At 36.8% G+C, this 17,450-nt stretch overlaps 1 protein-coding gene across 1 annotated transcript; it reads right to left on the reverse strand.

Annotated features, from left to right (window-relative positions):
* Positions 1 to 284: 284 nt before the first annotated feature.
* On the reverse strand, positions 285 to 1,169 carry LOC110695267. The gene has a single exon (XM_021872523.1). It carries the CDS (start codon positions 1,167 to 1,169, stop codon positions 285 to 287), a length of 885 nt encoding a protein of 294 aa, XP_021728215.1.
* Between the last annotated feature and the right edge of the window lie 16,281 nt (positions 1,170 to 17,450).

Here is a 17,450-nt window from a genome sequence, read left to right on the forward strand (position 1 = left end):
CAATAATCATAGTTTCCAAATCGATTGTTCGTGTCATTAAAACCTATTATGCAATCTAGCACGATAGTTGAGGTTGATCACTCCTCAAGATAGCATACACATGCGCAAATGTCACTAACCAATTTTATTTTTTGACAAACGCTGCAAGTTTTATTAATAGGAAGAAACAAATTAGTGTACATCAAAATCAACAGCAGCAGCTACACTAGGGGGGGCCTCCTCAATCCACACCCTTAACTCATTATAAACTCTACTAACATTATCCCATTTGTGAGCAACCCCATTCACTGTTTCCCCACATGAGAAAACTCAATAGAAGAACAAAGGCTGCCAAGATACAAAATGTCAGAAACAATACTACCCAACGTTGAGGTCTCTCGAATGTTGTTCTTCAGCTTATGACAGAGTATTGAGGTATCCATTTCAAGCAAAATTTGTAGTAGTCCAGATTCCATAGCAATAGTCAGAGCATGTCTAGCTGCAAGTGCTCCTGCCACAACAATCTTGAACTCACCCTTCATCGTGCAGCAGGTCGCAGCCATCACATCCCGTATCGAATCTCTCATAACAACCCTTAAACCCACCACATTGGCATTAAAGCAAGTTGCATCAGCGTTAACTTTGTAGAAACCAAGTCTTGGAGGAGACCAGGTTTGGATAATTTGATCAGAGTTACCCACAACGCCACGCTTTTCATTAGCCTTTGCAAATTCACCCACTAACCCATATGCCTTCAACATAACATCAACAATTTCAATCTTGCGTTTCTCAAAGACGAAAGCATTTCTTTTAAGCCATTTGCCCCACAAAATACACCAAAATAGATCCCACCTTGTTTTCTCTTTGAAATTAGTCACAAGAGAATAGTACCACTCACAGAAAGAGAGCGAAGAGGAGCAGGGGATATCAAGCCTAAGAGGGGAAACATACCATACAATATGAGCCTCATGGAATTGAGCTAAAGCGTGTATCAATGATTCTTCCGTCTCCCCAAAACAAGAAAAATTGCTGTCAACTTTCATGCAACGCTTCGCAAGGGCACCCCTTACAGCAATACTGTTGTGAATAACTCTCCACCCAAACAGCTTTATCTTGGATGGAACCTTCGTATTCCAGAGATTATTGTAGATTTTAGAGCTAGGAATAGATGATGTCGCAGCATCATCCATCGACTTTGCTTTCATCTCAACAAAATAGGCACTACGAACAGAGAAATCCCCATTTTTTTAGTGATGCCACATCCAAACATCATCACCACCATAACGAGCAACCGGGATTTTCCGAATCTCCTCAATTTCCCAAGGCAAAATATTTTCTTGTAAGGCTTCCATATACCACTCACCTTGGTTAAGAAGTTATCCCACAAGCTCCGGTTTGTCACTTAGTCTGATCTGCGAAGGCAGAACCTGAAATGAAGGGAGCGTAGGCACCCACAGATCAGACTAGATTGCAGTCGTCATCCCATTTCCCACCAGCTTTCTAGCACCCCTTTCTACAAGGTCCCTGGCAGAGAGAATAGATCTCCAAGAGTGAAGCTCAAATTTGAGGTAACTTTCACTGTTAAAAAATCAGCTTTTGGGAAATACTTCTGCTTCAAAATTCTCACCATTAGAGTGGACGTATTACTCAGGATCCTCCAAGATTACTTAGCAAGAAACGCTTTATTGAAAGCTTGTAAGTTCCTTATCCCAAGGCCACCTTCCCTTTTAGAAAGAAAATTATGTTCCCACGTGATCCAAGCTATCTTACGTTCCTCCTTTTGTTGCCCCCAGAAAAAATTCAGACACAATCTTTTAATTCCATTCAAAATTCTTGTCGGGATTTTAAAATATTGCATCGCATAAGTAGGAATTTCTTGAGATACCTCTTTGATAAGGACCTCCCTCTCGGCTTGAGAGATAAATCCCCCTTTCCACCCCTTCAATTTTTTCCAAACCCGATCTTAAATCATAGGAAAAAACCCTTTTCTTAGAGCTACCAAGATAAGTAGAAAGCCAAAGATATTTGTCATGTTCCTCAACTGCCTTAAAAGATAACTTCATCTGAAGGATATTTTGCTTTTCTGGCTCAATGTTTCGGCTAAAAGAGACTTTGGATTTTTCCATGTTCAATTTCTGGCCTGAGGCAATTTCATAGGTGGAGAAGATATCCAGTATGCTATCTACCTCATCTTCGTTAGCTCTTACAAAAAGGAGGCTATCATGGAGATTGGATTAACATGTTTGCCTACTTTGACCCCATGAATCTTCTTTTTCGACTCTACATCTCTCAAAAGTGAAGACAGCCCCTCCGCACATATAATGAACAAAAAAGGGGAGAGAGGGTCCCCTTGCCTTAGTCCCCTAGATGGAAGAAACTCATGAGAAGGTTGCCCATTCACTAATATGGAAAAGGAGGTGGAACTAACACAAGCCATAATAGATGTCACAAACGAGCTCTTGAAACCCAATTTCAACATCATACGTTCCAAGAAGACTCATCCCACTCTATCATACGCCTTGCTCATATCCAGGTTAAGGCCAAGATACGGTATTCCCTTTTTCTTTTTTCTTAAAAAATGAAAGCACTCATAGGCCACAAGAATATTTAGTGATGAGACGGCCAGGGACAAATCCACCTTGAGATTCATGAATAATATCAGGGAGCACTTTATTTTAATCTGTTAGCAAGTGTTTTATCCACAATCTTGTATAACACATTGCACAAGCTAATTGGTTTAAAATCAACAGGAAACTCACATATATCTTTTTTCGGGATAAGGGCAATATGAGTCTGATTGATAAAACTAATTTCCTATTCGTTATTCAAAATATTAAGCACACGATCAATCACATCATTCCCAACAATATTCCAGAAATTCTGATAAAATATAGCACACATACTATCGGGGCCAGGAGCTTTAGTAGGATGCATGTGCTTAATAGCTTTGACCACCTTCTTGCTTTCAAATGGAGCTTCAAGCATTTTTTTTTATATCATCCGTGATCATGGGACATACTTTGTCAATAACCGAGGCTATATCAACCAAATTAGCCGAGCCAAAAAGGTTCTCAAGTTGTCAAACAAGCATCTTGGAAATCTGGTCTTAAGAGTAAGTATTACCAGCTTCATCATGTAATTTTTTAATGCTATTCCTCTTCATACGTTGCTTAGTTTTAGCATGAAAATTTTTTATGTTTTTGTCCCCAACTTGAAGCCTATCTTGTCTACTTTGATGGCGCCAATACCTTTCTTCCTGCTCCTCTAACCCATCCATCCTCTCATTAAGGGCCCTCATCTAATTAAGAACTTCATGAGTCTGACTACACTCCATAAGAGCCGCAATTTGCTGCTTGCAATATTTCATTTCTCTTCCTAAATCACCAAACGTTTCCTTGCTCCATGATCCGAGTAAGCTGACAGTTCTAGCTATATTGGCAGAAATATTATCCCCTTCACCCCAAGCATTCCCTACTACATCAGCACACCCATCATCACGTAACCACATCTCTTCAAATCTGTAAAGTTTCCTTGGCTTTTTCTACTTCATGGAATGAATGCGATCCTTCAAGAAAAGCAAGAGAGGTAGATGGTCTGACTTTCTTTTCTCTAGATGTGAGACAAAGGAACCCAAGTATAAATCCTTCCACTCTTGGGTAGCAAAAAATCTGTCAAGACGTTCTTGTATATTCTCATCTTCTCCCTTATTATTATTCTATGTAAATTGGTGACCCACAAATCTAAGGTCATTAAGTCCACATGAATCAACAACTTGGCGCAAAATTGTAGCATTGCCAAATTTGAAATTAGCACCCCCCTTGGTTCTCCGAGGACCACAACATCAAGTTGAAATCACCACCACACATCCACGAAAAATTATTGGCATCTTGAAGAGATTCGATTAAGGTGCTAGTTAGTATTATTTTATCATCTTCTAGGTGGCCGTAAATTCCAGTAAACCTCCACACTTTGTCACCATCTGCAATAATTGCATCAATGTGATTTTTGGAGAAAGCACTAATGTCAACTTTCCACCCCTCCTTCCATAATAGAGCCACACCACAACTTCTTTTCCTCCCCCCTCTAGTACAACTAATAGAAAGCATATTACTCATTTTTATTTTTGTTTTGACTCTCTCCATTTCACCTTGGCTCAAATTTGTTTCTTTTAAGAACACCATGTCGTGATTTTTAGTAATCACAACACGCCTGAGCGCATTGACTGCCCGGGGACTCCCCAAACTCCTACAATTCCAAGAGAGGATGTGCTTCATTGACCACCGAGAGCCCATTGAGCTGGGCTCGTCACCTCATCCAAGTTTTTCACATTATCACCTTTCATCTCTACTACTCTTTTTTTCATGTTTAACAAGGTATCCATTTCGACAGGATCATCATCATTTCTCCCCCCTTCCCTCTCTTTCCAGACCTTACCAATCAAACATTCCCCTTGCTGCACATGATTCCCATCACCGGACAACAATAATACTATTACTTGCATTTTTTGCCATGTGTAGGGAGGGTGTTCCCATCATAGGGGATCCTTCCTTAGATGCCCATGGCCGTTTAAAAAGCTTAGTTATTTTATAAGTATTTGAATTCCTGACTGTTTCGGGGACCTTGAATTAGAATTGATTCTATCATTACGCTTTTTTGTAAGAAACAAGTAGGAATCGCCAATGATTTTTGGGAAAACCCATAAACCTCGTTCATGCCTTTATCCCATGTGGAGTTCATAGGATAATTAGCACAAATCAGTAGTGGAAAAAAGGCCAACCGTAACGGGAAAAAAGGGCTCATTCGTAACGGGCAGCATCCGTTACGTATGCGGCCGTTACGGTTGTCAATTGTTATTCGTAACGAGCACCGTCCGTTACGAATAATGGGTTATTCGTAACGGAAATTTGAAATTTCCGTTACGATTAACCCATTACTCGTAACGGACATTTCAAATGTCCGTTACGAATAACCCATTATTCCTGACTGACATTTCAAATGTCCGTTACGAATAATGGGTTATTCGTAATGGACATTTGAAATGTTAGTTACGAATACATCCTTTTTTGTATAAAAATAAGTTCTTATTCATAACGGGCACCTCAAACGCCCGTTACGAATAAGTGTTTATTCGTAACTGACATTTCAAATGTCTGTTACGAATAAAGTTTTATAGTAAATAATTAAATACTTATTTGTAACGGGTAACAAAAATGCCCGTTACGAATAATTGGTTATTTGTAACTGCCAACTTTCCTGCTCGTTACAAATAATCATTTAATTAAATTTTTTTGATTAAATTTCGACATCATGTATTTATATATAATTAATATATATTAATTAAAATCATGTTATAATAAACCTGTTCCTGTAAATAAACAATTATATCGAACAATCTTTCATAAAAATTAATACGACGTAATTTAAAAATTGAAGTAGTAAAACATTACAAATAAAAACTTGTATAAATTTATCCAACATATACAACAACATTAATAATATTACTTTGTTCTACTTAAGCTAATAGTTATGCATTAAATAAATATTTACTTCTAAAGAATTGCCCCCACTGTTCTCGAACCACATTCAACTCGTCAACATCATACGGGGCTGTCCTTAGACAAAAATCCTATTGAAAAAAAAACATATGAATGAGGTTACAAAATAAAAACAATCCATAATAAAAACAATCATTAGAATAAATGTGATGGTCCAAATAATAGAAATAAAACTCAAAATATAAAAATAAAACACATAACATCCTTAATTAAATTATATTTTGATTTCTATGAATTGAAATCATTTAAAAGTGAACTTTTACTCACTTTTGGGAGCGTATAGAGCCAAAAAGGATTCAAAATTGCCTAAGAAACTTCTATCTTTCCCATCTTTCATGTATTGGTTCAAATTAACACAATAAAACACATACCATCCTCAATTAACTTATATTTTGATTTCTATGAATTTAAATCAATGAAAAGTGAACATTTACTCACTTTTGGGAGCGTATAGAGCCAAAAAGGCTTCAAAATTGCCTAAGGGACTTCTATCTTTCCCATCTTTCATGTATTGGTCCAAATTAACATAATAAAACAGATAACATCCTTAATTATTTTAAATTTTGATTTCTATGAATTGTAATCAATGAAAAATGAACATTTACTCACTTTTGGGAGCGTATAGAGCCAAAAAGGCTTCGAAATTGCCTAAGGGACTTTTATATTTCCAAGCTTTCATATATTGGTCCAAATTAACACAATATAACACATAACGTCCTTAATTAACTTATATTTTGGTTTCTATGAATTGAAATCAATGAAAAGTGACCATTTACTCACTTTTGGGAGCGTATAGAGCCAAAAAAGCTTTAAAATTGCCTAAGAGACTTCTATCTTTCCCATCTTTCATGTATTGGTTCAAATTAAAACAATATAACACATATCATAACTTATATTTTGGATTATATGAATTGAAATCAATGAAAAGTGACCATTTACTCACTTTTGGGAGCGTTTAGAGCAAAAAGGCTTCAAAATTGCCTAAAGGACTTCTATCTTTCCCATCTTTCATGTATTGGTTCAAATTAACACAATAAAACACATACCATCCTAATTAACTTATATTTTGATTTCTATAAATTTAAATCAATGAAAAGTGAACATTTACTCACTTTTGGGAGCGTATAGAGCCAAAAAGGCTTCAAAATTGCCTAAGGGACTTCTATCTTTCCCATCTTTCATGTATTGGTCCAAATTAACATAATAAAACAGATAACATCCTTAATTATTTTAAATTTTGATTTCTATGAATTGTAATCAATGAAAAATGAACATTTACTCACTTTTGGGAGCGTATAGAGCCAAAAAGGCTTCGAAATTGCCTAAGGGACTTTTATATTTCCAAGCTTTCATATATTGGTCCAAATTAACACAATATAACACATAACGTCCTTAATTAACTTATATTTTGGTTTCTATGAATTGAAATCAATGAAAAGTGACCATTTACTCACTTTTGGGAGCGTATAGAGCCAAAAAAGCTTTAAAATTGCCTAAGGGACTTCTATCTTTCCCATCTTTCATGTATTGGTTCAAATTAACACAATAAAACACATACCATCCTCAATTAACTTATATTTTGATTTCTATGAATTTAAATCAATGAAAAGTGAACATTTACTCACTTTTGGGAGCGTATAGAGCCAAAAAGGCTTCAAAATTGCCTAAGGGACTTCTATCTTTCCCATCTTTCATGTATTGGTCCAAATTAACATAATAAAACAGATAACATCCTTAATTATTTTAAATTTTGATTTCTATGAATTGTAATCAATGAAAAATGAACATTTACTCAGTTTTGGGAGCGTATAGAGCCAAAAAGGCTTTGAAATTGCCTAAGGGACTTTTATATTTCCCAGCTTTCATATATTGGTCCAAATTAACACAATATAACACATAACGTCCTTAATTAACTTATATTTTGGTTTCTATGAATTGAAATCAATGAAAAGTGACCATTTACTCACTTTTGGGAGCGTATAGAGCCAAAAAAGCTTTAAAATTGCCTAAGGGACTTCTATCTTTTCCATCTTTCATGTATTGGTTCAAATTAAAACAATATAACACATATCATAACTTATATTTTGAATTATATGAATTGAAATCAATGAAAAGTGACCATCTACTCACTTTTGGGAGCGTTTAGAGCCAAAAAGGCTCCAAAATTGCCTAAAGGACTTCTATCTTTCCCATCTTTCATGTATTGGTTCAAATTAACACAATAAAACACATAAAAACCTTAATTAACTTATATTTTTGTTTATATGAATTGAAATCAGTGAAAAGTGACCATTTACTCACTTTTGGGAGCGTATAGAGCCAAAAAGGCTTTAAAATTGCCTAATGGACTCCTATCTTTCCCATCTTTCATGTATTGATTCAAATTAACACAATATAACATATAACATCCTTAATTAACTTATATTTTTGTTTCTATTAATTGAAATCAATTAAAAGTGACTACTTACTCACTTTTTGGAGCATATAGAGCTAGAAAGGATTCAAAATTTGCAAAAAAAAAAACTACTAACCTCCTCTAAGACAACTTTGCACTCCAAGTGAGAAGTAACAATCTCATACATGTATCTCATAATGTAGTAGCCACATTCAACGCCTCCTTGTTATTGAGCGCACTCATATGTATAACAAATAGTTAAAAATTTTGTTTTCAAAGTGAAAAATGTATAACAATATGGGGTGAGTAGTGTATTTACCTCCATTTGTATGAATTTCAATTTTTGCCTATGTGATTTCAATTCACTCTTTGTGAGATTCCCCCGATATACTTTATAAGCCCTATAAAAATAATATATATTCTAACACTGAGAACAAAATAATCTACAACACCACATACAAAAATGATATAGAAACTAGGGCATAATTTCAAGGTTGTGGCTCACGTCATTATGATTTCGGCAATTTTCAATTGTCGTGGTTTTTCTTTAGGTAGCTTCATAGAGTCAAACTCATAAGCTAGAGCTAATTGTAGATCTACCACCACAAGAACCCAATGACCACTACATCATTTAAGAGGAAAACACAAGTTAGAGTTTTGGAAAATTGGTGAAAAACATATCATTTATATAAATAAGTTTAGTGGTAGTATAAAAAACATAGTTCGAACCATGCTACATACGGAGCCATGATGAATTTGCAACGTTTACCCGTCTTTCTTACTTCATGCAAAAATGTATTCTTCACATATGTATAAGCTTCAAGGTAATCATTCTCAATTGAAGATTCAGAAATGAGTTGAGGACAAAAGAATGCGATCTCAGTTTTCTTGAAAAGGTCAATGAAGTTGTCTACTAAATACCTACATGATAAAGTCCTAGAAAAAAAAAATTTAGCATTATAGCAATAAAAATATTACTATAGTGAATATAAGATCCAAATTAAAGGTTTATTAAGTAACCTACATGATATAAACATGAATCAATGAAACATTATCCCACGATCCTCTTAGAATTTCACGTACATCGGTAGCGATTACCCAAATCTGTTTGTCTCTATCAAAATTAAACATTGAGGCCTTTAAAATTACCGATGTAGTATCATACTTTGCATCATCAGAACTCATTAACCAATACAACAACTCACACCCCTCGCCAAAAGTCTCGACAATTTTATCTTCAACTGGTAAGAATTTTGTAGGTTTGATGACAGATTGCCTTGATTTAAAGCCACAACTATCGTCCCCTTCTTTGCTTTGGCGAGATCTACGCTTATTTTTGGGCGATGGTGAAACCTTTACAAATAGGTGAATATTAGTCTAGATAAAATATACAAAAATGATGGGATATAATGTTAATAGTAGGAGAATATACCTCTTCTTATAAAAAAACCATGTCAATAGGCCATAGTACAAAGGAAGACTTGGCTTTTCCCAACTTAGTCACATCATCGGAAGATGGTACCGGTATATCGAGGAGGGCACAGTTAGGATAAGGGTTGTCCACACTAACCCTGTAATGATCTGGTAACATCTTTAGGTTGTGAGTAACTTCACCGGTAACAGGATATACCGTTCCATCTGCCACAACCACTAAATTTTAATTGTACTCATCTTTCAATGCTAGGCGCCGTAGTGGCTACCTACATAATACAAAAAACTCGATCAATATTATACATGTTAACCATGTGAAGTCATATCTTTAGTATTAGTTAATAAGACATATACCTCTATTACACGAGGGCTTTGTGTTGCCTCCATGGTCGTCATCACTTGCATTCCTTGAAATGCCTCCACGTCATCGGTCATCTGTGGTAGTAAATTGGTAAGATAAGATTTCACCTCCATAGCCACACGTTGTTCCAACCTCTCTTCGATCCTTTCTTCAATCCTCTCTCGAAGCTTCTCTTCAACCTTTTCTTCTAGCCTCACCTCAAATTCTTGAGTTAGGGTAGCTTTCATTAATTTTAACTCTTCCAATGAGCATCCACCTTGGCCGGATGATTTACCATTTCTATATCCCTTCCAAAATACTTGTGTGTGACTAACTCCAACCCCACACTTCCTAATCCTTTTACATGCCCACGGTGATCCTTTTTTCCTAAAGCCTTGTTGAGGGCATCCATATCAATACCATCGCTTGAATTGTTTCCTTCATCATTCTTTTGCAAGTTTTCCAACTATTCCCAACAACAAAAACATATATAAGATATGGCAGAACAAGAACCTGAATTAAAAAAATTATATGCATAAATAGAGAGACTTTTAGCCTACAACATATAAAGCATAGAACTAATCAGAACTGATCAGCATATAAAGCAACATGCATAGAACTAATCAGAACTGATCAGCATATACAACATAGAAATATATTGGCAGTGAACATGATAACAGGCGGGGACTCGAACAATAAACAGAAAAGGCCTGAAATGAACTGATCAGAACTGATCGGAACTGAAATTTCATAACCGATCGAAACTGATCGGAACAGATCAAAAGTGATTAGAACTGAAGTTTCAGATCTGATCAGAACTGATCAGAACTAAAATTTCAAAACTGATCGAAACTGATCAGAACTGATCGGAATTGATTAGCATTGAAATTTGATCAAAACTGATCAGAACAGAAATTTTAGAATTGATCGAAACTGATCAGAACTGAAATTTTAGAACTGATTGGAACTGATCAAGATTGAAATTTCAGAACTGATTGGAACTGATCAGAATTGAAATTTTAGAATTGATCGGAACTAATCAGAACTGATCGGAATTGATCAGAACTAAAACTTAAGAACTGATTGGAACTGATCATGATAGGATCTAATCAGAACTGAAATCTCAGAACTGATCGGAGCTATACTTTTATTCTTCTATTAATCTAGATGGCTATGGTATTAATAAAAAACTCGAATTCAATAACGAGTAGTGATTGCTACTAAACCTAACGAGACCAAAGAACATAGGAGGGGCTATTTAGGGCTGCCAAAGTGCCGAAAGGCTCATCATCCCACAAATGTAGGATTCCCTACTTTCACTCTTTCCTCCTCCCTTTTGATCATGAATGCATTACCTCATATTCTTAACATCTGATCTTTTATATTCTTACTAGTGTGAAGTACTTGTATTAGATTAATTTTAAAATGACTAATTTGAGGTTATTAACTCTGATCTTAAGATCAACAGTTAAAAACATAATACTCCGTATTATCTAAATTAGTAAGTTAATCTCTAGGTTTCATCAATATAATAAACCTTCCATAGTTCCATTTATTTATTTTCTACTCTTTTATGAATGTAAGGATTAAATTTTTTTTAACCTTTAATATTTATACAACAATAGTAAAACATTAGACTCTCATCAAAGCCATTAGCGAACGCATGATGTAATGTTGCTTGTATGGTTTTTTACTTTTGTGCGAAAGGAAGATATTATGCGTTCAAGTCTCGCTCTCTAACTAGAGATTATCCAAGTTAATTCCCGTTACAACCCATAGACAACCTAATGTTTGAAACCTTAGACCATAACTAAGAACTAATCTTGTAAAATCTAAGTCCCCAGTGGAGTCGCCATTGTAAGGAGGGTGTTCCTATCGTAAGGAATCCTTCATTAGATGCCCATGGCCATTTAAAAAGCCTAGGACTTTACACTTGTTAGGGTGTATTAGGATTTGAAATCCTGACTGTTTGGGGGACCTTGAATTAGAATTGATTCTATTATTACACTTTTTTGTAAGAAACAAGTAGGAGTCACCAATGAGTTTTGGGAAAACCCATAAACTTCGTTCATCCCTTTCTCCCATGTGGAGTTCATGGGATAATTAGCACAAATCGTAAGTTTACCCATGCCCAAATTGGTCTACATAAACCAGAAATGAGTTCGGGAGCGAGGGTACTAAAATAACGTTCCCATCGTTATTCTAGCCCTAGTGCGGTCTCTACTAGCTATTCCTTTTCCACAATTTCATCACCAAACAATATATGCTCCGCGATACCTAAAACTAAGTTAGTTAATTTTATTTACAAACATTAATCACGTAGGAATTACATTGCAAAGTCGACATCCTTTATTTAATTCAAATTCGTAAAAGGAGAAAAATTAAACAAGATTCGCCTTGGCTTAAGTGATCAACCGATCAATTAATTATTCAATTCTAATCTTATTTAACACAAGATACTATGTGGAATTGATTAATTAAATATCCTTTTAAAGTGGTCAAACAACACTATTTTATTAATTAAAGTTCTTTTAAACAAGAAAAATAGATGTGATTTATCTAAGTGCTCGGGAATTTACCACTTTTCTTTTCTAGATCTCCGTTTAGAACACTTATGGACTCCTTCTTGTTCGGGAAACTCCACCGTAGTAACAAAGATTAAGAGGGATGAGTGTTTAGGATAGACGAGGATGAAAGTAGTCAAGGAAATAAATCCGACACTTATTCTGTGAAGTTCTCAATGAGTAGAGAATCTTTCAGAAATGTTAAGGATGTCAAAACGATCCTTGATTCATTAAGTGTTTGAAACAAGTAGCTATTAAGGCTGGAAAAAGTATTTTCTAGTCTTAATGCGCTAAAGAATCCAGATTGATCCTTTGGATTGTAGAACACTTTTACAAGTAAAGGTATTCTGGGTGATGTAATGTCATGAGAAAAGATCGGTTTAAAAAGAATTAAAAGGGGATGATGTCCTCCCAATCGTGTCATCGTTGGTCTAAAGTCCCTCGATACGTCACTGAAACTTTAGCCTGATTTTAACAATTTGAAAAGATGATAAAAAGAATGTTTTGGCTTTCACAACCTTTCGGCTTTGGTAGCCTAAACATTTCGGCTTTTGCATCCGGAATAGAGTTATTGACAATTAGCTTGTCAAAACGCAATACTCAATGTCCACAAGATAGAAATACATGTCTCCTGGAGGCATATAGCCAAATCCAGTGAGAAAGAAGAAAATTGGCAACTCTCTCAGCAGTTTTGTCCACAAGATGGGTACACGTGTCTCAGGACTGGGAGCACGTGACTACATAGGTGTGACATCATCTCGTCGCTCTTTATACAGGGGGGTGGACGTACGACACCCTTAATGTCCGGTAAGCTAGTAAGCGCACTAACTACCGTATTTTCTTCCAATCAAGAAGTGTCTGTTCCCAAATGGTTCGGCGTGCCTGTCGACTCGTGAGCTAACGCCTAAAGAAAAGTAATTATCTACCTTTTAGTTCCGAGAGGTAGATCTCGCAAAGCTGAGGAAGAAGTGAAATTTTACGCTGAATGATAACGCCTTGCATTTTTAAGCTGCATGATGAAGCCTTCCTTTTTGCTGTGGACGTGAAAAAAGAAGAAAAGCCGGACATTTATAACGACAGTACAATAAAATGACAAACCTGTCAATGGGAGCTTTTACGTAAAGCACCACTACGGAACGTCTTAAGACACTTTTACGAAAAACGTTCAACACGTATGCGTAGGGAAGGCACAAAACACGGTGTGCATGCAGAATGATGCAAAAACCTATCAAAGAAGAAAAAAACTACAAAATGCAAATCATTTAACAATATTATGATAATTTGCGCGCCATTACGTCTAATAACGAGCAAAAATCGTTGAAAAATAATCAAACGGATCAAAATCGTATGCCGGTCACTTTACTGACTAGTATCCATGCGCAACACAGTGGGTCCACTGGTCTGTCACGCGCAACTGTTTTTGTTGCGCGCTACATTTAAGTCAGCAAAAATAAATCGCTGAGCGCGATTTTCATTTCGCACTCTTCTTCTTCTTCCTTCATAATTTTTGTCCCTTTCTCTCTCTCTAAGAAGCTCAGATTTTGTGATTTTCGAAGCCAAAGGAAGTAGATATCACCCTTAACTCACATTTTCCATAATCCAATGCAAGTTTTTTGTTTAAATTCGTTTGTTCTTTGCTAAATTTGGGTGTTTTTGGAACTATTAAACTCCAATTATCGAATTTGGGTGTTTTTTTTATTCAGAACATTATTCTTGAAATTGTTTGTTCCGTGTTATTATGCTATGTTTAAGGAGTGTTTTGCAACAAATTTCATAAAAAATGGTTACGTATTGAACCTTGTATGAGCATTCCATCGTTTGAGTACGTTTTTTGCACTTTTCTTCGAATTTGGTTTGTTTCTTGTTATTTTGCTTGCTCATTTTTTCTGTACTTGTTGATTATGAATTAATTATAGTATTAGAACTAATTATCTTCATAAATAATGTTTTGAAAATTTTAAATCCGAAAATTGGAGCGAAGTGTGCACTTAGCTTATTTTTTCCATGTTTGAACTCAAGATTGTTTGGTAGACGATATTTGCATTATTGTTAATATTATTCGGCTAGGAATAGTTGATTCTTTGAGATTTTGGAACATAATCCCTTGAATGCTTAGTTTAAACTAGTATAGGATGGCTTTTATGGGTGTTAGAAGCCCCCATTTACTAAGTTTAACTACAGGTATAGTAGCCCCCTAGTATGGGTGGCATTTGATTTTTTTGTTTTGCCTTTTTAGTAGCCGTTATGCTGCCTAAATGGGTGCAAAACATGTTCATTAGCTTAGTTTAGAAAAATAAACTAATTAAGAAACTTTATCCATATCATAGATTCGCCTCCATTCGTCGATGCTGAGGAGATTTTAGGAGATCACGTGCCTGACGAGGCTGACCTGTCCTCGTGAGGAGGTTCGGGAGGAACGCGTCAGAGCTAATCGACGTTTCCAGGAGGATATGGTTTGGGAGGCTCCTCCCAATTGGGACCCTAGGGTCTTTAAGTGAGACCCAAACCATCACGTCTCGATTAGGGTTTGGCGTAGTATTGTAAGTCCCTTGCGCCTCCATTTGTTTCTTTTTCTTCGAAACAAGCTGTAACCATATTTTTACAGTCTTTTGTGCCCCTTTTTTTAGAATGAGCCTAACATGCATCTATATGGCTCTGGTGACCTACGAGGTCGTTTTGGGAGTTTACCCGAGGTGGTAAAGGAGATTGTGGAGCTTTCAGGGATCAGCTCCCAGTTGGCGGCTCTTTGAGATTTATCGAGTCAGCCTGCGTTGTCAGATTTCCTTCGTGGATTGCTGGTGTTTTGGTGGGATTCCACCAACATTTTTCACTTTCCATGGGGAGAGATGACGGTTACCCCTTACGATTTCTCTATGATTGCGGGTTTTCCTTTTGGAGGTGAGCCCGTAGCTATGGAGGTCGTCAAGGGGTCAGACGAGAGACAGCGTGACCTAGTGGAGGACCGTCTTGCGGCTTCCCTTCACATGTATGCACAGTGTTGCCCGAACTCGATTCTTGCCGATGAGTTGTCGGCTGACGAGGTTGATCGGCAGTGTACACCTGAGCAGCTGGCTCGGATATACATTGCTCATGTTCTTTACGTCACTATCTTGAGTGATCGGGGAGAGTGTTTCACCATTGGGTTACTTATTTGCCTCTGTGATTTGGGGCAGGTAGGTAAATTGAGTTGGGCGGAGGTGCCGTATGCCCGTATGCTTACAACTATGGGCAAGGTGACCCGAGTGATGGATTCCGCAGCAGCTACTGAGGTTCCTCGGATCTCCCTCACGTGGCACGGTCATATCCTCGAGGTACGTACTTATCGTTTAAATTTTCTTTTAAACACCATTTACATTTTCTTTTTATTATAATTTTTCGCTTCTTATAGGCTTAAGGATATTCGTACATGCCTTTCTTAGCCACCAGGATGCTCAGGGCCACTCGCTTTCCTATCGGCCATTGATTGGTTACGATGAAGAAGAGGCGAGCCACTTCAGCCGGCGACTTTCGCCAGAAGATCCTTTCGGCGACTAGTGCGTCGGTGAGTATTTTAACAAAACATGTGCATCTTTTTTTCCGATTATTATTATTTTTTGATGATTTTTATGTGGTTGTGTTTGTAGATCGATCTCCGTCCTTGGATTTTGATCTTCAGAGTCCCTGAGGCTGTTCCATCTGGCATGATTCGTTGCCGTTTTTAGGCCCTTTATCAGGGGCTTCTAGTGCTCTAGAGGATAGACGCTTGGTTTTTAGGCGAGCGTGTTCTCTGGTAGTCTTCATCCGAGGAGCCTACGGTTCCTGCGGATCCTCTGATCCGGATGTTGCGTCTGGACTTGCTGTCTACCGAGGATTGAGCTCTAGCTATCCTCGGTTATCCAGTGGAGCAGCTGGTGTTGTCGGATGCATCTTACCAAGCTTTCATCGCATCTAGGCTGACTCCTTTCCCAGCTTTGTTCCGTTTAGTATTGTACCATATGTTTTTTTTCTTCTATTTTCGGAACCTTGACTCTTTTATTGCGTTTTTAGCGAGTCGAGCTAGGTGGTTGGGTGCCTCCTACGGCGAAGGTCACGTATACCGATGCTTTTGGATCGGTATCTTGCGAGATTCTCCCAGCAGCGGAGGAGGAGGAGGACATATCGTTTATTCATGAGACGGTGAGTCGGTATGTTTATTTCGTATATGTATTTTTTTCATATACATTTATTCACTAACTGTCCTTGTATTTGGAACAGTAACCGCGGGAGACAGTGAACAACATGGTGAGGACTATACGTGCTTTCCGAGTTGCTTATCGGAGAGCCCTTGTGGATTTATCATGCCATGATCATCGGATGGTCGCGGTAAGTTTATTTTTTTTTCTTTTAGTAAAGTTATTATACAATTTGTGTTTTAAGTTTAGCTTGGATTTTGCAGGATGTACAGCAGCTGTCCGGGAGTCGCCGAGCATCCTGACTTCCTTTGTTTATTATTTTTTTGGAAACATATGTACATATTTTTTATTATTATTTTTTGTTGTACATATGACACATATTTCGTATAGATGTCATTGTTATGTTTTTTTGTTTCCATGAATTTTTTTTAATATTTATAATTTCTTTTTTTAAAAGTAAAGCAAAAAAAAAATTTCCGAGGGAGGGAAAGAGTTCCCGACTTACCCCCCTCAAAAAATAACAAAAAAGGCACAAAGAAAAGAGGACATGGAAAGGAATAAGGAAGGGGAAAAGAGAAAGAAAGAAAGAGAAAAGGAAAATAAGAAGAAAATAAAATAAAAAGATCATAAAAAAGGACACAAGAGTTAATAAGATTAAGCGTATGATTAGTAATAAGATTTCGTCAATATTCCGTTATTATTGTAGTTCAAAATATGGAAATAAATCAAATCAACATATCGCGATGGACAAAACGCGCGCAACAGGATGTCTTGCGCGTGGCTGTCGCGCGCATGTGAATTTGTTGCACGCGGCAGGCGCGGGCAACTCTTGGGTTGCGCGCTCCACCTGCGGGTGAACTTTCCTTAGAGCGAAAAATTGGTGAAAATTTTCACCTCTTGGGTCTATTTAAGCGTGGTTATAGTCTTTTGATCATCTCACATTCATTCGCTTAATAGGTGCTATAAAGAATTAAAAAGAATTAAATTCTCCAAATTCTTTCCCTCTTTTTTTTTTTTTACATATTGATCAATGGC

This window comes from Chenopodium quinoa, unplaced genomic scaffold (assembly GCF_001683475.1).
Source record: "Chenopodium quinoa cultivar QQ74 unplaced genomic scaffold, ASM168347v1, whole genome shotgun sequence".
Taxonomy (NCBI): Eukaryota; Viridiplantae; Streptophyta; class Magnoliopsida; order Caryophyllales; family Amaranthaceae; genus Chenopodium; species Chenopodium quinoa.